Here is a 19,731-nt window from a genome sequence, read left to right on the forward strand (position 1 = left end):
ATCAGTGCACCTTGAAAAAGAACAGAATAACAGCTATTTTAGGGAACAAGGGAAGACAACCATAAGGTCTGACTGCCTGCAGGGTCGGGCAGAATACAGTCATATTTTTCTTCTTGCAGACAGCCTATAAATGCATGTGTAAGTAGGGAAGATATCACTGAATTATTTTCCTAGCAAGGAATATTTAAGACCCTGGGAAAGGAATGCATTCCTGGGGGGAGGTCTATAAACAGCTGCTCTGGGAGTGTCTGTCTTATGCGGTTGAGATAAGGACTGAAATACGCCCTGGTCTCCTGCAGTACGGTCAGGGTTATTAGGGTGGGGAAAAAATCCCACTCTGGTGAATTTGAGGTCAGACTGGTTCTCTGCTCTCGAACCTTGTTTTCTGTTAAGATGTTTATCAAGACAATACGTGCACAGCCGATCACAGACCCTCATCAGTAATTCTAATTTTGCCCTTGCCTTGTGATCTTTGCTTTGCCCTTTGCCTTGTGATCTTTACTGGCCTCAGAAGCATGTGATCTTTGTTCTCCTTTTTGCCCTTTGAAGCATGTGATTTTTGTGACCTACTCCCTGTTCGTACACCCCCTCCCCTTTTAAAGTCCTTAATAAAAACCTGCTGGTTTTGTGGCTCAGGTGGGCATCACAGTCCTACCAATATATGATGTCACCCCCAGAGGCCCAGCTTTAAAATTCCTTTCTTTGTACTCTTTCTATTTCTCAGCCAGCTGACACTTAGGGAAAACAGAAAGAACCTATGTTGAAATATTGGGGGCGGATTCCCCTGATAAACCTGAAGTTATTATTACAGAAGAAAAGAAAACTACAGACCAATATCCTTGCAAGTAGTTGGTAAAAAACACAAATATAAAATAGAAAAAATAAAATTAAAAAAAACTACAGATCAATATCCCTTATTAATATAGATATAAATGTGCAATGGCTCACACTTACAATCCCAGAGCTTTGGGAGGCCAAGGTAGGAAGACTCCTTGAGCCCAGTGGTTCCAGACCAGACTGGGAAACACAGCAAGACCCCATATCCACTAAACATAAAAATAAATGAACCAGGTGTTGTGGCTCTCACCTGTAATCCTAGCTAACTGGGAGGCTGAGGCAGGAGGATTGCTTACGCGAAGTCATTTAAGACTGTATAGTGAGCTATGATTGTGCCACTATACTCCAGCCTGGATGACAGAGTAACATCCTATCTCTAAAAAAATAAAAATATATAGATGTAAAATCATCAACAAAATATTAGCAATTCAAACCCAGCAAAATATAAAAAGGGTAATAAATCATCACCAAGTGAGGTTCATCTCAAGAATGCAAGGCTGATTTGACATTCAAAAAAATCAATCAATGTAACTCGTAATATAAACAGAGAAAAGAAGAAAAGCCACATGATTGTATCAACTGGTGCAGGAAAGATAGTTAACAAAATTCAACATCCATCCATTATTTTTTTAAAAAACTCTCAGCAAACTAGGTATAGAAGGGAATTTTCTTAATTTTATAAAGCATACCTACCCAAAAACTCCACAATTAATATTTTTAATAGTGGAAGGTAATGTTTTCCCTCTAAGATCAGAAACAAGACAAGGATGTCTACTCTTCCCACTCTTATTCAACATCATGCCCCAGACATGTATGATAATATTAACATTAAAGATGTAATAGGCTGGGCGTAGTGGCTCACACCTGTATTCCCAACACTTTGGGAGGCCGAGGTGGGTGGATCACTTGAGGTCAGGAGTTTGAGTCCAGCCTGGCCAATATGGCGAAACCTGTCTCTACTAAAAATACAAAAATTAGCCAGGCATGGTGGCGGGTGCCTGTAATCCCAGCTAGTCCGGAGGCTGAGGCAGGAGAATTCCTTAAACCCAGAAGGCAGAGGTTGCAGTGAGCCGAGATTGTGCCACTGCACTCTAGCCTGGGCGATGGAGAGAGACTCTGTCTCAAAAATAAAAACATGCAATAAACAAAAGATATATATTGTAATGCCTAAAATGCACAAGCACACATGCATACACACAGGTAAATGTAAGAAAATGAAAAGATACACATGTAAGCTTGAACCACAAGCAAGCTAAATACACCTATTTTCTCTTGAATTAATATAGTCATTATTAGGCTGGAGCACAGTGGTACAAACCTGGCTCACTGCAGCCTTCACCTCCTGGGCTCAAGTGATCCCCCCACCTCAGCCCCCACAAGTAGGTGGGACTACAGGTGCACAACACCACACCCAGCTAATTTCTGTATTTTTTGTAGACACAGGGTTTCACTAAGTTGCCCAGGCTGGTCTTGAACTCCTGAGCTCAAGTGATTTGCCACCCTGGCCTCCAGAAGTGCTGGAATTATAGGCATGAGTGACTGTACTTGGCCAGTAATTTTTAATAGAGAAAATCTAAAGTATCAATCACCTCAACTTCTTAACATGTATAGAAACCTATATTCAGTAAGTATAGAATAGGCCAGGTACAGTGGCTCATGTCTGTAATCCCAGCACTTTGGGAGGCCAAGGCAGGAGGACTGCTTGAGTCCAGGAGCTCGAGACCAGCCCAGGCAACATACTGAGATCCCATCTCTAAAACAATAAAATAAAATAAAAATAACTATAGAATATATATTCTTTATAAGTACATGTGAAAAATTAAACAGGATAGATCATATTCTAAACCATAAATAAAATAATCTCGGCCAGGTGCAGTGGCTCACGCTTGTAATCCCCACACTTTGGGAAACGGAAGCAGGAGGATTGCTTCAAACTGGGAGTTCAAGACCAACCTGGGCAACGTAGCAAGACTCTGTCTCTACAAAACTAAAAATAAAAAATTAGCCAGGTGTGGTGGCATGTGCCTGAAGTTCTAGCTACTCATAAGGTTGAGGCAGGGAGACTGTCTGAATACAGGAGTTCGAGGTAGCAGTGAGCTATGATCATATCACTGCACTCCAGCCTGGGTGACAGAGGGACACGTTGTCTCTTTTTTTTTTTTGAGATGGAGTTTCGCTCTTGTCGCCCAGGCTGGAGTGCAGTGGCACAATTTTGGCTCACTACAACCTCCACCTCCTGAATTCAAGCAATTCTCCTGCCTCAGTCTCCAGAGTAGCTAGGATTAAAAGTGCCCGCCACAATGCCTGGCTAATTTTTGTATTTTTAGTAGAAACAGGTCTCGCCATGTTGGCCAGGCTTGTCTCAAACTCCTGACCTCAGGTGATCCACCTGCCTTGGTCTCCCAAACTGCTGGGATTACAGGCATGAGCCACTGCACCCAACCGAGACCTTGTCTCTTAAAAAACTTTTTTAGGCCGGGTGTGGTGGCTCACGCCTGTAATCCCTTTGGGAGGCTGAAGCAGGCGGATTATGAGGTCAAGAGATCGAGACTATCCTGGCCAACATGGTGAAACCCCATCTCCACTAAAAATACAAAAATTAGCCAGGCGTGGTGGCAGGCGCCTGTAATCCCAGCTACTTGGGAGACCGAGGCAGGAGAATCGCTTGAACCCGGGAGGCGGAGGTTGCAGTGAGCTGAGATTGCACCACTGTTCTCCAGTCTGGGCAACAGAGCAAGACTTTGTCTCAAAAAAAACAAAAAACCAAAAAAACCAAAAATTTTAACCTAAACGATAATTAAAATGCCAAGTGTCAAAATTTGTGAAGAGCGGATAAAGTTGTACTTAGAAATTTATATCTTTGAGGCCGGGCGCGGTGGCTCAAGCCTGTAATCCCAGCACTTTGGGAGGCCGAGACGGGCGGATCACAAGGTCAGGAGATCGAGACCATCCTGGCTAACACGGCGAAACCCCGTCTCTACTAAAAAATACAAAAAACTAGCCGGGCGAGGTGGCGGGCGCCTGTAGTCCCAGCTACTGGGGAGTCTGAGGCAGGAGAATGGCGTGAACCCGGGAGGCGGAGCTTGCAGTGAGCTGAGATCCGGCCACTGCACTCCAGCCTGGGCGGCAGAGCGAGACTCCGTCTCAAAAAAAAAAAAAAAAAAAAAAAAAAAAAAAAAAAAAAAAAAAAAAAAAGAAATTTATATCTTTGAATGTTGACATTAGAAGGAAAAAAAGGTTAAAAAACAGTGATCTAAGTTTCCACCTAATAATATGAGCAAACTAAATCCACAATAAGTAGAAAGAGGAAATAACAAAGAACAGAAAACAACGAAATAGAAACAAACATTAAAGAAAATTGCCAAAGCCAACATGACCAAGTTTATCCCAAAACTGCAATGTTGATTTCCTACTGGAAAAAGCAATGTAATCTACCACAGAACAGTTCATAAAGGGAAAAGCTATATGATTATCTCAATAATTACCAGAAAAAAACAAAAAGCATGTGACAAAATTTGTCCCCATTCAGGATAAAAACCCTCAGGAAACCAGAAACCAAAGGGAGCTTTCTCAGTCTGATAAAGGGAACTATAAAAAAATGTAAAGTTAACATTATACTTAATGGTCAAGGACTGGTCCTAAGATCAGGAACAAACAGCAAGGAGGTGCGCTATCTCACTTTTGCTCAGCCTGGAACTGGATGTCCTCACCAGAGCAATAAGGGGGAAAAAATACATAAATGATACAAAACTACAACAACAAAAATTGTTCCTATTTATAGTTAATACATTGCTAACATAAAAAATTGTAAGGGAGGAAACCCTACTAGAATAAACAAGTTTAGCTAGGTCTCAGAAGACAAAGTTAATATACAAAAATTATTTTTACATACTAGCAGTGTATTTTTACATACTAGCAGCAAACAATTGGAAAACTTTAACCATAATTCCACTAACAACGGCATCAAAAAATAAAAGACTCAGGAAAACATTTAACAAAAAACATGCAAGATCCGGTTGGGCACGGCGGCTCATGCCTGTAAGCCTGGCACTTTGGGAGGTCGAGGCAGGAGGATCGCCTGAGGCCAGGAGTTCGAGACCTGCCTGCACTCTGTCTCTACAAAAAATAAAAAATTAGCCAGGTGTGGTGGCACATACCTGTAGTCCCAGCTACTTGGGAGATTAAGGCAGAAGGATCATTTGAGCCCAGGAGTTCAAGCCTGCTGTGAACTATGATTCTGCCACTGCACTCCAGCCTGAGTGACAGAGCAAGACTCTGTCTCAAAACAAAAACAAAAACAAAAAAAGAGAAAAGAAAATGGAAGAAAAAAATGCAAGATCTATACATTGCTGAGAGAAATCATGCATCACCTCAATAAATGGAGAAACATATATTATGTTCATGGATTGAAAGACTTGATACCGTTCGATGTCAATTATCTCCAAATGATCTATAGAGTAAATGCAGTCTGAATCATAAATCCATCAGGATTTTTTGAAGAAACTGAGAAGCTGACTCTAAAATTTATATTGATCTGTCTTTGAGCCTCCCCCTGCTAATAAATACATAAATTTATATGGAAATATAAAAGCCTTAAAATAGTCAAAATCATTTTGAAAAGGAAGAACAAAGCAGGAAGGCTTACAATACTGTCTGATTTAAATATTTATTACTGAGGTACATATGGCAACTGAATACCCATATGGGGCAAAAAAAAAAAAAAAAAAGGATCTTGATCCCCTATCTCACATCATATATAAAAATTAATTTGAGATGAATCATAATCCTAAAAGTGAAGGCTTCTAGAACACATGAGAATATTTTTATGACCTGGGGTATTTAAAGATATCTTAGAAAGGACATCTGTTGGTGAGGATATGCAGCAACCATAACTAATATTTTGTTGATGGGGGTGTAAAATGGTACAGTATTTTGGAGAAAGGGTTAGTATTTTTTCTAAACATTCACCTACCCTTTCACTCAGTAATTTCACCCCTAGGTATTTATCCAAGAACAATGAAAACATATATCCACAAAAATTACGTACAAGAATATTGACAGCAGCTTTATTTATAATAGCTAAAATCTGGAAGCAACCAAAATACCCATCTTTGCACAAGATAACGGAAAAACAAATTGTGATATAGGTATTCAGTGGAATACTCAGCAATTCAAAGGAATAAATTACTATCACATACAACACAAATCTCACAGACATAATGCTGAGCAAATGCCAAATACAGAGGAGTACATACCATATAATTCCATTCATATACACGAAGCTCTAGAATTGGCCAAACTAATCTAGTATTTAAAAAAAAATTAGAAAACTAGTTGCCTGAGGTGGACAGGTGACTGGCACAGGACAGGAGGGAACGTTCTGGAGATGTGGGAATGTTCTACGTTGTGATGGGTTGTATGCTTTATGTGAATGTGCACGGATACATTTGAGGCATTTCAATATATGTAAATTTTACCAAAAACCTTTTCAAAAGAACAGTAACTCAAGTAGGGGGTTGGGGAATGGCTGAAAGTATATGAAACAAGAATGGCAGAACCTTCAAGCTAGGTGTTAAAGCTAGGTGATGGGTCCATGGGGGTTCATCACATTATTCTGATGTTGTTTGTACCGGCATAATAAAAGGTAAAAACAAAACTTCCAAGTTTTAGTTGTGAACAAGTTAAAACGTAAACTGTTTTGGAGCTCTCCACCACCACCAAAAACAAAAAAGTTTCTGTAATTCCCAGAAGCATTGAACAGAGGTGTAGTCATTAGCATAACCACAGTGAACACTGTAGTTCCTGCCTATACTCTTGTGTCCACGTTAAAGCAAGGAGAATGGTGAGGACGACAGGGTACTTACATACTCTATGAGGAACCAGGGAAACGTATTAGGGACCAGGACTCTTTCTCTTATTTTAATCCAAATTAAAAGAGAGAAGTGCAGGGTTCTGTGGGAAACTTTTTTTAAAGAATTGAGCCAAAATGCAGTGTCATGATAAAAGCTGCAAAAAAGCTATAAACTCCGAAGTTAATATTTTGGCTCACTTGGTTATGAAGAGTATGCATGTAACATTTTGGGAAATTACCATAAAAATGAGTGTCTTTAGATTTCTGGACTGAACTGAACGTGTGTGTATCAGCATGCAGCCCTGCCCCCAGGTACTCTCCCTCCTTTTCTCAAGGAATATGGATTATCGTGGACCCACCTCTGACCTAAATACTGTGAAGGAATCAAAGTATGAAACACAAACCTCATCCCACGGAACCTTACAATTTAACTGCAAAGGCAAGATACGCCTAAAAAAAATAAGCCATTACCACATAGCAGTACTTGGTTAAATGCTAGGAGGGAGTACAGATACGATGTACTTTTTAATGAAAAGAACATTCCGCTGTGGGAGTTTCGGCAGGCTGCCTTGAGGTTGGGGAACTTGAAATGAGACAAAGTATTTAAGCAGGGAGAAAAATGGGACAGGAGGCCGGCAGGCACTTCCAGAGCAGAGGAATCGGGTAAAGCAAACAGAGTGACGACACAACGTGAAAAGAAACCTGAAGTTTGTCTCCAGTGAGCCCCCAACATCCCCCCAACGCCTCTGTCTGGCTCTCCGTTCAGTATCTTCCCGAAACTTCAGGTCAGCGGTTCCTAAAGAGGTCCCCAAGCATACATCACCAACCAGCTGGGAACGTAAACTGTCAATCTGGGGACTCATCCCAGACCCACTGAGTCACTAAGTGGGGGACTGGGGGCGGCAATCTGTGTTGGACCGTGTGCGTCGGGTGACTGTGATGCACGCTCAAGTTTGAAAAGCCCTCCTCCAGGGCTACTGCTAAGCACAACCCTCCGCACCGAAGTGATACTGTTCTGAGCGCCTAACAGCCAACTTGCAGGGTGTAGGGAGCTGAGAGCGGGTCCCAGGCCTGTAAGAGTTCAGGCTCTGCCCCGATTTCGCTTTCTCATCCAGGACACCTTCTCCCAGTCACTACCTCCTACGCCTGCTCCTTCTGGATGACTTTACCCTGACAGGGCCCGCTCCCGCCCCTGTCGCCCTACCTCAGTGTCAGAGGGGACGTGGTGCCGGCAGGGAGGGGAACTGCCCAAGGAGACGGGAGTAGATGTGGCGCTGGCCCGGAGCCCGCCCAACAGGAGTAAAACGCTTCGGACCCACATAGACCCGCTCCAGCGCCACCGGCTCCGGCCCGGGCCTGAGCCTGAGTAACCCGCTCCTCCTCCCCACTCGGCCGCCATCTTCGGGCCGAGCGTCGTTACCATGGAGCGCGTGACGCCTCTGCGCCCGCGCCGGCCCCGCCCCTCGCCGCTCGGGGCAGACGGAGGCCCCCGCCGGCGGAAAGGTGCTTTCCGATTGGACAGCGTCACCCGCTGGAAGTTCGCGGCAGAAGATGAGGGCGGCGATCACGTCCATCGCGTCTCGTTGCGCGAGGCCGGCCAATAAATGCCGTTTGGAGGCCCACGTGAGTGGGGCTGTGGGAGGAAGAAGGGCGCGCGGGCGTTGGCCGTGTGTGGGTGTCTGAGGCAGTTTTCCAGTTCTTTCGTTTACCAAAGTGATATGCACCTACTAGGTGCCAGGTGTTTGGACGGACATTCAACCCTCTGCAGAATCTTTCAGTGTAGTCCTCTGTAGGAAAAGGTGAGTGGAATACTTTCATTTACTTATCCTGAGTCACCAACTTTAGGCGCTTTACTTGACTAAAGCCATTTCCTGTAAAAATCAATGATACACACTTTACTATTTTACTCAACTCCATCTTTTAGTTTCCAACCAAGAATTGCCACTGCACCTGAGATAAGGGAGATCCTGGGAGCCGTGAGGAACTACACAAAATGGGAAATTGGGACAAATTCCAGTGGCTCATGACACTAAGAAGTAAAACTACGAACTCAGACACTGAGCTGGAAGTCATGCAACGGGAATTGAATAGGTAAACTACTATACTGGGAAATGAAGGGGTAGGAAAGAAGGAAAACTTCAAGTTACAGACTGGGTGGAGATTACGGACTCAGATATGAGGATGGGGTGGTGTCTTAAGTATTACCATTTTACAAGTGAATAGTCACTAAATAATGTGTGTATCATCCCACAACTAGTGGAAGGTGGGATTCCAAACCACATTTGTAACTTAGGAAACGTGCCCTTTCCATTACAGTACCACAAATAAACTGCTGTTGTGAATAAAGAGTGGAACCAGTCATCCTAAGCTCCTGGCTGTTACAATAGTGTTACGCTGAGGAAAGGCTGTTTCTTTTTTTTTATTTTTGAGACTGACTTTCACTTGTCGCCCAGGCTGGAGTGCAGTGGCGCAATCTCGGCTCACTGCAACCTCTGCTTCCCGGGTTCAAGCGATTCTCCTGCCTCCGCCTCCCGAGTAGCCGGGATTACAGGCGCCCGCCACCACTCCCGACTTTTTGTGTTTTTAGTAGAGACGTAGTTTCACCACGTTGGCCAGGCTGGTCTCAACTTCATGACCTCAGGTGATCCGCCCGCCTCCGCCTCCCAAAGTGTTTGGGATTACAGCCATGAGCCAAAGCTGTTTCAATGGCATAGTGAACAAAATACCAGCCACGCAAGCCCTTTCCTGTAAACCACGGGACTTTGGCAACGGTGACTTAAGTACTTTTGACTTAATTTCGGTATGGGAGCAGAAAAAATTATAAATTTATTATTTACAAATGCTGCATCATCTCGGTAAGGAAGAGCATGTATTTGCTCGAGTCTCATTTGCCATTGCACATGTTACTCGAGTTACCCTAAAGTCTCAACCTTTTGTTTTCCCCGCTTTGCTCAGATGCCTACCACTTACTGTGTAAGCACCTCCATTCCTTTCATCTATTCTACTCAGAATACCATTCACTTCTCCATATGCCTAAACCAGACCTGAAATACCCATCAGTCTTCATGGATATGTCGATTAACATCTTACCGCCTCCTCAAATTCAACTTTTGCTCCTCCCACAAAACCATCCCCTGGTTCTCCAGCTTTGCAAATGCACCATTACCCATCCAGCCTCCATAGCCAGAAACATGTTAGAATGTTAGCCATTTGAGACTGAAAAGCCCACCTGATTTTCCCTTGTTTATACTGGGCTGCCACTGGGATGTAAAATGTTAATCTGAGCTGGACATGGTGGCTCACACCTGTAATCCCAGTACTTTAGGAGAACAAGGCAGGGGGATCACTTGAGGCCAGGAATTAAGAGACCAGCCTGGGACCCCGAAAAAAGAATTTAATTAACTGGACGTGGGTGGCATGCACATGTAGTCCCAGATTCTCTGGAGGTTGTGGGCAGAGGATTGCCTGAGCCCAGAAGTTCAAGGGTGCAGTGAACTATGATCACACCACTGCAGGCTGGGCAACAGAAACCCTGTCTCAAATGAGTAAATTTTAAAATTTCCTGTGAATCAAGTTCTTCAGTGACATTGTTACTACACACAAGAACAATCTTAAGATCCTCAGTACAAGAGACGTCTTATGTGGCATTTCTGAGTTTTCTGGACTTTCCAGTCAGCTACTTGTATTCCTAAAATCTTCCTGCCATTTCCTCTGAGATGCCTCCGTATTTCTTCTACACTTTATAGTTTTATGTTATGTCAGGATACCCACATGCCTCTATCCCTAAATACCCCAGGAGTACTGATCACATCTATTTAACTGGCACAATGAACACAATAGGTACTTTTAGCTTATATTGGCCTTTTGGAGTGGGTGTCCAAGATCAGCACTTCCTCCCGCTGACTGCGTAATTCCCAAGTTCAATTTCATCAGCATTCTAATATACAACTTCCAACTTTTGACCATGAAAAAGTATGGCTTACTTCTGGTGAATACAGCATCAATGCACTTTGTTTGCCTTAAAACCACAATCCTAATAAATGAGCCTGGCAGAGCATTAATAATAAAAGCCCCTGTCCATGAAACATGGGACTCCAACAATGGCAACTTTGGCCTACGTTCCACCATTGGACTGACCGAACCTTTCTTACGACTGCCGATGTGACAGAGGGACCTCTGGGAGAGGACTTCTTGTTTTCTCTTGCGTCAGTATATCTCATTACCCTCTTAGTAGGTTAGCAGATTTGTAACAGGATGGTTACTAGAGGAAGGGGAAGCGGAAAAGCTGGGACAGTATTCCTACTCTTTTCCCTTACTACATTTTCCTTCTCAGTCCTGCCTCCAGGAGATGAAAGACCAAATAACACAACAGCCAATGTGCTCTTCCCACGCAGTCCTTTCTTTCACCCTCTTTCCCTAATACATTTCCAGCATGTTAATTCTTTTGCGGCATAGACAAGAGAACCCATACATGTTTCAAAACTGCAAAAGGGATTAGGGGGCAAACTCCCAGTTTCTTGTTGACATTTTCAGTGCAATTTAAAGATCTGTTAATTTAAAAAACTACCTGTGCTTTAGACATCAATAACCCTCGTTGGGGGGGGGGGGGGCGGGGGAAGGACTGTTACTGCATCAATTAGAAATCTACAACCTGGGCAACATAGTGAGGCCCATCTCCACAAATAACTAAAGTTAACTGGGTGTGGATGCACATGCCTGTGGCCCCAGCTATTCAGGAGGCTGCGGCAGGTTTGCCCGAGCCCAGGAGGTGGAGGTTGCAGTAAGCTGTAATCATGCCACTGCAGTCCAGCCCAACCAAAACAAGATCTCAAAAAAAACAAAAAAAAAACTACAACTTACTGCAAAACTGATGCCTTAGCTGTTTTATTTTAGCATATTCCCAAGAAATCTAAAATATTTGGGAGAGCTGCTTACTTCCTTAAAGTGCAATCTTGCACTATACCAGATTAAAACATGAAGCCAAAGAAAGCCGCCACCTTTCCGTGCACTATTCCCAACCTCCATATACCTACCATAGGACTGCTTTTTATGAGTGGAGTAATATGGCTCAATTCTATTTTAATATACTGGAATGCTTTGTCTAGTCACAATTCCCAAGAGCTTCTCATCCCAGTCTATCCAAATGAACTGCCAAAGCCCATCAATATAATCTCCATATTTTAAGTTTCCCAATCTGTACTGAACAAATGCATAGTATTACAAAGCATTTGGCAGGGTGTGGTGGCTCACACCTCTAATCCCAGCACTTCAGGAGGCCAAGGAGGGAGGACCCCTTGAGCCCAGGAGTTTGAAGCCAGCATGGGCAAGAGTCAGACCCCCCTCTACAAAAAATTTAAAAATGAGCCAGACATGGTGGCATGAACCTACGGTCCCAGCTACTTCAAAGGCCAAGGGAGGATTGCTTGAGCCTCTGAATGTGAGGCTGCAGTGAGCACTGCTACACTCCAGCATGGGCAACAGAGCAAGACTCTGTCAAAGATACTCGAATTAAAACCCGCTCCCTTCTAAATCTCTGAACTCGCCCTGTAATTTTAATCACGTCTCTGATCTCCTTGTACTCCAAAAATGCCGGGAAACCTCCATCATTTTAAGCATGTAGCAAATCAATTTAAGGTAGTAAGTTCTTTAATCCACTTAACAAAAATACAAGAGCACAAATCCACGTTTATTTATTGATTTTTCGTTAGTTTAAATCCTTGAGGGGTACAGCATCTGTGGGGAAAAAAGAACACAAAACATTAGGTGAATGTTACATATAAGTCTACAAATCAAGAAGCGTAATATGGATACATCTCTGAAAGGCAACCAATTATATGTTCTAGTAGAAAGGAAAGTTTTTATAGCCTTCAGTGAACATACCTTAAGAACCAGCACTCTTAAAAAACATGTACTGGTTGGGTGCTGTTGCTCAAGCCTGTAATCCCATCACTCTGGGAGGCCCAGGCGGGCGGATCCCAAGGTCAAGAGATCGAGACCATCCTGGCCAACATGGTGAAACCCTGTCTCTACTAAAAAATACAAAAATTAGCTGGGCGTGGTGGTGCGTGCCTGTAGTCCCAGCTAGTCGGGAGGCTGAGGCAGGAGAATCGCTTCAACCTGGGAGCTTGCAATGAAGCAAGATCCTGCCACTGTACTCCAGCCTGGCGAGAGTCTCAGCCTGGCGAGACTCCCAGTCTCAGAAAAAAAAAAGAAGAAAAACATGTACTGAAGATACATTTAATTTTGCTTCTTCTAAAGACAGAGGAAAAGCCTCCTCTGTTGATAAACCCCAATGAACCACTTAGCAGGGTTCAACAGTACCCCCTGGCCCCAAGAATACATGGTATGCATATATTATTGGTCCCAAGAATATACAGTCTACATTCCAAAATGGACCCTGAAGAAAAAGTAGGAACTATTTGAGAAAAATTACAAGAGAAAATTGAGAAAAATTTAAACTCCAAGGCTGGCACCAAAGACCTGAGACCTAGGAACATGAGGGTCTGTTTTCTTCATGTACACAACAAAGCTACTAACACCTGTTCTAACAAGACTGACGTGATGGAAATGGCAAAATACTAACAATTATGCCAGGAGTAACTGCTGAATTGTCGCTTTCTAGCAATTACTTCAGTGCCCAATAAATATCTTCACCAGAAAACTATTTATTCAAGGCTGGCTGTGGTGGCTCAAGCATGTAATTCCAGCACTCTGGGAGGCCAAGATGGGCAGATCTCTTGGGCTCAGGAGTTCAAGACCAGCCCGGGCAACATGGACAAACCCTATCATTGCAAAAAATACAAAAAATTATCTGGGCATGGTGGCATACGCCTGTAATTCCAGCTACTCAGGAGGCTGAGGCACGAGAATCACTTGAACTTTGGAGGCAAAGGTCAGGAGCAAGCTGAGATCATGCCACTGCACTCCAACCTGCGTGACAAAGTAAGACCTTGTTTCAAAAACAACAGAACAAAACAAAAACCCCAAAAATTAGCTGGGTGTGGTGGCACATGCCTATGGTCCCAGCTACTTGGGGGGCTGTGGGAGGATTGCTTGAGCCCAGGAGGTCGAGGCTGCAGTGAGCTGTGATTATGCCACTGCACCCCAGCCTGGGTGACAACAACAAAAAACAAAACACCAAACACCTATTATTTAAATTACTATTTCTCCCCAGCATTCTGCAATACACAAATTTTGCAGCATAATTTACTGGTGTCAATTTCACAATCACACAAGTCCTCAGAAGTCAAAGTGCAACACCTTGACCTCAGTCTGATTCATCAGATGTCCGTTTTGCTAAAAACCATACTCACCACTCGGATTCTGTGTCCAATGGCCTTAGCAGGAAGATTGCTTCGGAATTTGGCACGAACCATGCCACTGTTTCCATGGGCCCGAGTTACCTTTCCCCAGATGACTCTGGTTTTATTTGGTTTGCCGCCTGGAGTCACTGTGTTGCTGATTTTAAAAAGGGAAAGAAGAGGAATACAGGCCAATATAGTTGGATACAAATTCAAGGTGATCTCTAGACGAGTGGCTCAACCCTGGTTACCCGCTTCATCACCTGAGAAACTTTAAATGCCTGGAACACCATTCATTCAACAGATACTTATCGAGTACCTACTGTATGCCAGGCCCTTCTGTAAAACACAGCAGCTATAAAATAAAAATCCCTTTCAAAACCGATAACCAAGTGTAAGGAAATACATACGTCAGATGATAACAGAGGCAATACTGAAAAAACAGCAAAAGGACAGGTGTGAGGATGTTTGTGTGTACAGAAAGGAGGAATTACCTGCCATTTTAAATAGCCAAGGAAGGTCTCACTGAGGTGACAATGGAACAAAGACTGGAGAGGAGGGGGAGAAGCGCCAGGAAGTGATCAGGGGATGACTAGCGCAGGCACTGGGGCCAAGCAAGGTGTGTTCTGACCGGAGGAAAGGGATTAACCAAGGGGTTAATCCCTGCTGAGATAAGAGAATTATGGAGCCCTTAATGACGGGCTTTTACTGAATGAGAGAAACCACTGAGTTCCAGCAATGTACAAAGGATGCGACTTTATATATTTTTCCTTTAAAAACCGCAGGGTAGTCTTGTCACCCAGGCTGCAGTATAGTGGCCGAATCATAGCTCACTGCAGCCTCTACCTACTGGCATCAAGCAATCCTCCCACCTGGGCCTCTCAAATGCTGGGACTACAGGTGTGAGTCACTGAACCTGACTTAAAATTTATTCTTGGCTGTAGAAGAAAAGGTGGGGCAATGATTAAAACCCTTTCCCAGAGATTTTAATTGGCTTGGAGTGGGTGAAGAAAATAGGATTTGCTCTTGTTGTCCAGGCTAAAGTGCAATGTCACGATGGCTCACGCCTGTAATCCCAGCACTTTGGGACGCCAAAGTGGCTGGATCACAAGGTCAGGAGTTCAAGAACAGTCTGGCCAAAATGGTGAAACCCTGTTTCTACTAAATATACAAAAATTAGCCGGGTGTGGTGGCAGGCGCCTGTAATCCCAGCTACTCGGGAGGCTGAGGCAGGAGAATCGCGTGAACCTGGGAGGTGGAGGTTGTGGTGAGCCGATAAGCTGATATCGTGCCACTGCACCTGGGTGACACGGCGAGACTCCATCTCAAAAAACAAAACAAACAAAAAAAACGTATTTTTAAGGCATTAACAAAATGCATTAAGCGCCAAGTGTTCTAAAAATCCTTAAGTTCTGGCAAAAGGAGCCGAGAAAAAAAATTAGAAGCCTTAAAAGGATCACAATATAAGGAATTAGCTCCTTTATTGTTTTCAAGTGCAAAAGGTACCTAAATCCAACACCACCCTCAGAAGTAACGTCCTTCTAAGACTCCCCATTAAGTTCCTTAATGACGCAAAATAGAAGCCATAGCAATACCAATCCAGCCTGGCCAACATGGGGAAACCCAGTCTCTAGTAAAAATACAAAAATTAGCTGGGCATGGTGGTGCACCCCTGTAAGCCCAGCTACCCAGGAGGCTGAGGCAGGAGAATCGCTTGAGCCAGGAGGCAGAGGATGCAGTGAGCTGAGATCGCGCCACTGAGCTCCAACCTGGGCAACAGAGCGAGACTCTTGTCACAAAAAAAAAAAAAAAAAAAATACCAAGTACTTCAGCCAAATATTTTATTATCTCAATAGGATAATGAGGCCAGGCACAGTGGCTCAAGCCTGTAATCTCAGCACTTTGGGAGGCCGAGGTGGGTGATCACCTGAAGTCAGGAGTTTGAGACCAGCCTGGCCAACATGGCAATACACTGTCTCTAATAATAATACAAAAAGTAGCCGGGCGTGGTGGCCGGCGCCTGTAATCCCAGCTACTCGGGAGGCTGAGGCAGGAGAATCGCTTGAACCCGGGAGGTGGAAGTTTCGGTGAGGGAGACCAAGTCACTGCACTCCAGCTTGGGCAACAGAGCAAGACTCCGTTATATAAAAAAGAAAATGAGGCAGATCCCAAAATAAAAACCCAAAACCTACCAGTGTCATAAACTTACTTCTTTGCTTTGTATACATAAGCGCATCTCTTGCCCAAATAGAATTCTGTTTCATCTCGGGCATAAACACCTTCAATTTTAAGAAGAGCTGTGTGCTCCCTTTGGTTCCGGAGACCCCGCTTATAGCCGGCAAAAATGGCCTTGGACCACAGCCTAAGACACAAAAGATACACAACATGAAACATAAGCTTCAGAAAACCAATTTGACTTGTAATAACCCCCACCCAAAAGTTACTCAGAGCAAACATCTTAAGTTTTTTCTTGCTAATTTTAAGCTCGCATTTAAACATTCACGTCTAACACACACACACACAGAGCAACCATATTTAAAACGCGTACCTTCCAGACATAGTTCCTTTTAGAAGTCCCGTTCCCAGCAGGCCTTAAAACAAACAAAAAGATTCAGTTTGAAACCAAGCCACGCAAGTTTCTCACCTCGTCCCCTCTCGTTTAAGCCCCGAAGGCAAATTCCTTTTGGATCGGAGTTTCTCGTAGGAGTAAGGGGACAATTATGCCAGAACATCATCCACATGAAACGCAGGCTCCGGCGAGACATTCAAACCTCAGAGAACAGCTGGTATCTAAGCAAACTTCAGAATGAAGACAAAACTAAGGGACAAGAGCCACAAAAATGACTCTCAGAAAAGCCTGAGAAAATGCATGCCATTGTCAGGAGGCAACACTCAGGAAAAGGAATGAAGACTTCATCAGAGACTCACACCTAAGACTTATGCATCGGCTGGGTCTCGGAGAAAAGCTGAGGGAAGAGACTGGTCAGACAAACAAAGGGAGGTTTGGACTGGGAGGAAACGGAAAAACCCTGGCCGAAAGGAAGCACTGCCTCATGGACAACTGCAGACGAACAAAATCATCATTTCACTCCGCTCAGGCCCAGGAATTTAACTCGGATAACCCGGGCAGCCGTTCTCCGGGCGTCAGAGGACCAAGCACCATCGGCCCAACATCTGCTCCATCCTGCTCTCCCTCTTCTTGAAACCCATAGAAATCAATGGCTGGCGGAGACTCCGATACACACCGGCGACTCGCCGCGGTATAGGAACAAACCTACTCCGGTTATTTGCCCCCAAATTTCAGCAGCAGGCGCTTCACTCACCTCCACAGGAGCCAAGATGGCGGGAAGAGAAAGACGAGGCCCCGCCGCGTGGCCTTGTGGGATTAAACATCTCTCGACCCCGCCCTCAATTTAGGCATCTTCTCCAAACGCCAGAAAAGCAATCCTCGGAAATCGCCTTCGCGCTGAAATAAGCCACATTCAAGAGCACTCTTACAATTATTTTCCTAAGTCCTTTCATCTTGGTAGGCTGCAAAATGTATTACTTGGGAACAGGGGAAGGCAAAATGGTAGCCAGCTAAATCCGCCAAAGCTGTGCGTTGCCATAGAAACAGCTTAGTTTACTTCCCGCGTCACCGGACGCTGTTGATGGAAAGGCGCACCGTGAGTGGAGGACGTTCCCACTGCCTGAAGAATGATTGTAAGATTGATTTGCCAACAGGCGGGTGCATATCCCTCGATCCACAAGCAATAGACAGAACGGAAATTCTAGGTTAGGATTCTGGGATCCTAACCTAGCATGAAAGAGAAAGGCCGGGAGCACGAAGGCAGCAGGACCTCTTCCTTCTCTTTTTTATTTTTCTATGCTTTTTTTCTGCCCTCTACTTATCTATCTCTTTCAAGAAACGAGACTGGACACGGTGGCTCACGCCTGTAAGCCCAGTTCTTTGGGAAACCGAGGCGGGAGGATCGCTTGAGGCTAGGAGTTCGAGACCAGCCTGGGCAATATAGTGAGACCACCTTCCCCCATCTCTACAAAAGAAAAAAAAAAAAAAGAATGAAATGACTTAAGTTCTTACCTCCATTCTTCTTTTTGGATCCGAGGTATGAGAGGGACTGCCTGCAGGAGGCTTTATCGCCCTTTTAGGAGAACTCGTTTAGCTGCCCCGTGTCCGTGTCTAATAGGTCCTCCGTAGATACTTGTAGAGGTGGATTAATGGACGCCAGAGATTCACATTTCCGAATTATTGCATATTTATTTGGGTTACCCTATGGATTCATTCATTTATTTAACAAATAGTTTAATGAATGGCTACCCTGTACCAAGGTTTGTGTCGGATGACACAGCAGTAAACAAACAAATCTCTGCCCTCGTGGAGCTTACATCCTACGAAGGGGAGCAAGACCGTGAGCAAGTAAAATAGATGACACGTTAGAAGATGATAATTTCTGTGGAGAAAATTAAGCAGAGAGGCCACTGTAAAAGAGGCTTTCCCCCTTTTGAGATGGGAAGTATGTAAGAGAGGCTTCCCCGTCTTTGAGATAGGAAGTATTTAAGGGTTCTGAACAGAAGGGTGACTCTATCTGACTTCCTTATTGACAAAGTCGCTGTGTTGAGACTGAAGGGAGGCGAAGTCACCAGCAGGAAGATAATTATAGGTTCCTGTAGTGATATGATGAGAGGTGATGCTGTGTAAACAGAGGTGATGAGTACTGGAATTCTGAATATATTTAAATTCTGGCAGGATTTGCTGGTGGATGAGGAATGAGAGAGAGGAGTAAAGGATGACTCCAAAGTTGTATGAAATAGATGTAAATAAGTCACTTTTAAAATCAGATCCTCTCTTAAATACATCAGAATGGAACTTGTACCTTGTAGCCTACTACCCTACTCAGTGTTCTCTGTCCCAGGAAGAAATGTGCTAGAAATTTCACCATTAGATATTAATTTGTTAAAGTTCTATATGTAAGTCCTCCTGGGAGGAGTAACACATGAAGTGTGAGTTTCATTCGTTTGCTCATGTATTATTCATTCCACAAACACTTACTGAGCACTGAGACTTAGCGCCTGATATAGCTGTGAGCATCGTTGTCATGTTGCTGCTTTCATGGAGCAGTTGTCTAGTGGGGAAACTGACATAAACATAACCAACTGTGAACCGAGCTCTGCGGGAAAATAGTGGCATGAATGCCCAGAAGCCTGATCTGGCCTGAGGAGTCAGGGAAAGGATCACTTGGACGAGGGTCATTTAAGGCATTTTTCAAGCTGCAGGTGATGACCCATTAGTAAAGCATGATCAGAATACTTTTTAAAACAAAGTATGGGCCGGGCGCAGTGGCTCACACCTGTAATCCCAGCACTTTAGGAGGCCGAGGTGGGTGGATCATTTAAGGTCAGGAGTTTGAGACTAGCCTGGCTAACATAGTGAAACCCTGTCTCTACTAAAAATACAAAGATCAGCCAGGCATGGTGGTGTGTGCCTGTAATCAGCTACTTGGGAGGCTGAGATACAAGAATCACTTGAACCCAGGAGGTGGAGGTTTCAGTGAGCTGAGATCACACCACTGCACTCCAGCCTGGGTGACAGAGTGAGACTGTCTCAAAAAAAAAAAAAAAAAAAAAAAAAGGTAAAGCAGGAGTGAAACTACAAGGGATGTTGGAGTCTCCTGGGATCTAGGAAAGAAATAGTTACCTAAGACCAGAGAGAGACGTTTGGAGAGAATTTTGCCTGACAGGAGC

At 44.1% G+C, this 19,731-nt stretch overlaps 3 protein-coding genes and 1 pseudogene across 27 annotated transcripts in view; 1 reads left to right on the plus strand and 3 right to left on the minus strand.

The window, feature by feature from the left end:
* LMLN (leishmanolysin like peptidase) overlaps window positions 1-8,100 on the minus strand; it is a 73,213-nt gene extending 65,113 nt beyond the window's left edge. Inside the window, exons 1-2 of one of the 2 annotated variants that reach the window (XM_074030501.1) lie at window positions 7,893-8,100; window positions 1,088-1,213 (exon numbers count right to left, since the gene is read on the minus strand). Coding sequence is in view for 1 of the 2 variants with exons in the window: in XM_065539337.2 (XP_065395409.1) it covers window positions 7,893-8,087 (195 nt within the window). In the remaining variant the exon portion in view is untranslated. The remainder of the gene's footprint in view (window positions 1-1,087; window positions 1,214-7,892) is intronic. The other variant, XM_065539337.2, reaches the window with a different exon arrangement.
* The window catches only part of LOC135969467 (large ribosomal subunit protein eL33 pseudogene), a 110,418-nt pseudogene extending 93,310 nt beyond the window's left edge, over window positions 1-17,108 (minus strand).
* The window catches only part of DRC9 (dynein regulatory complex subunit 9), a 69,817-nt gene continuing 58,279 nt past the window's right edge, over window positions 8,194-19,731 (plus strand). For 7 of the 20 annotated variants that reach the window (XM_015444570.3, XM_074030577.1, XM_005595436.4 and 4 more), the window contains exon 1: window positions 17,636-17,763. The gene's annotated coding sequence lies outside the window, so the exon portion shown is untranslated. The other 13 variants (XM_015444569.3, XM_045387332.2, XM_015444568.3 and 10 more) reach the window with 4 other exon arrangements.
* RPL35A (ribosomal protein L35a) lies at window positions 12,317-17,347 on the minus strand. Of its 5 annotated transcripts, none has more exons than XM_045387336.1 (5): window positions 17,313-17,347; window positions 16,538-16,580; window positions 16,199-16,351; window positions 14,002-14,146; window positions 12,317-12,421 (listed from the first exon to the last, which is right to left on the minus strand). In XM_045387336.1, the coding sequence occupies exons 2-5, from the start codon at window positions 16,546-16,548 to the stop codon at window positions 12,398-12,400; spliced, it is 333 nt and encodes a 110-aa protein (XP_045243271.1). In that variant the 5' UTR covers window positions 16,549-16,580; window positions 17,313-17,347; the 3' UTR covers window positions 12,317-12,397. The 5 variants fall into 5 exon arrangements, with proteins under 5 accessions (XP_045243271.1, XP_045243274.1, XP_045243272.1 ...); XM_045387339.1 differs by having other exon boundaries at window positions 17,268-17,347; XM_045387337.1 differs by having other exon boundaries at window positions 17,264-17,347.

Source organism: Macaca fascicularis, chromosome 2, assembly GCF_037993035.2.
Source record: "Macaca fascicularis isolate 582-1 chromosome 2, T2T-MFA8v1.1".
Classification (NCBI taxonomy): Eukaryota; Metazoa; Chordata; class Mammalia; order Primates; family Cercopithecidae; genus Macaca; species Macaca fascicularis.

What these genes read in the sequence shown, in the direction of transcription:
- RPL35A (XM_045387336.1), bottom strand. An exon ending in TATGTATACAAAGCAAAGAA is followed by an intron (nt 14,147 to 16,198) that starts GTAAGTTTATGA and finishes TTTTAAAATCAG; the next exon opens with CAACACAGTGACTCCAGGCG. An exon ending in TTGGACACAGAATCCGAGTG is followed by an intron (nt 12,422 to 14,001) that starts GTGAGTATGGTT and finishes TTTTCCCCACAG; the next exon opens with ATGCTGTACCCCTCAAGGAT.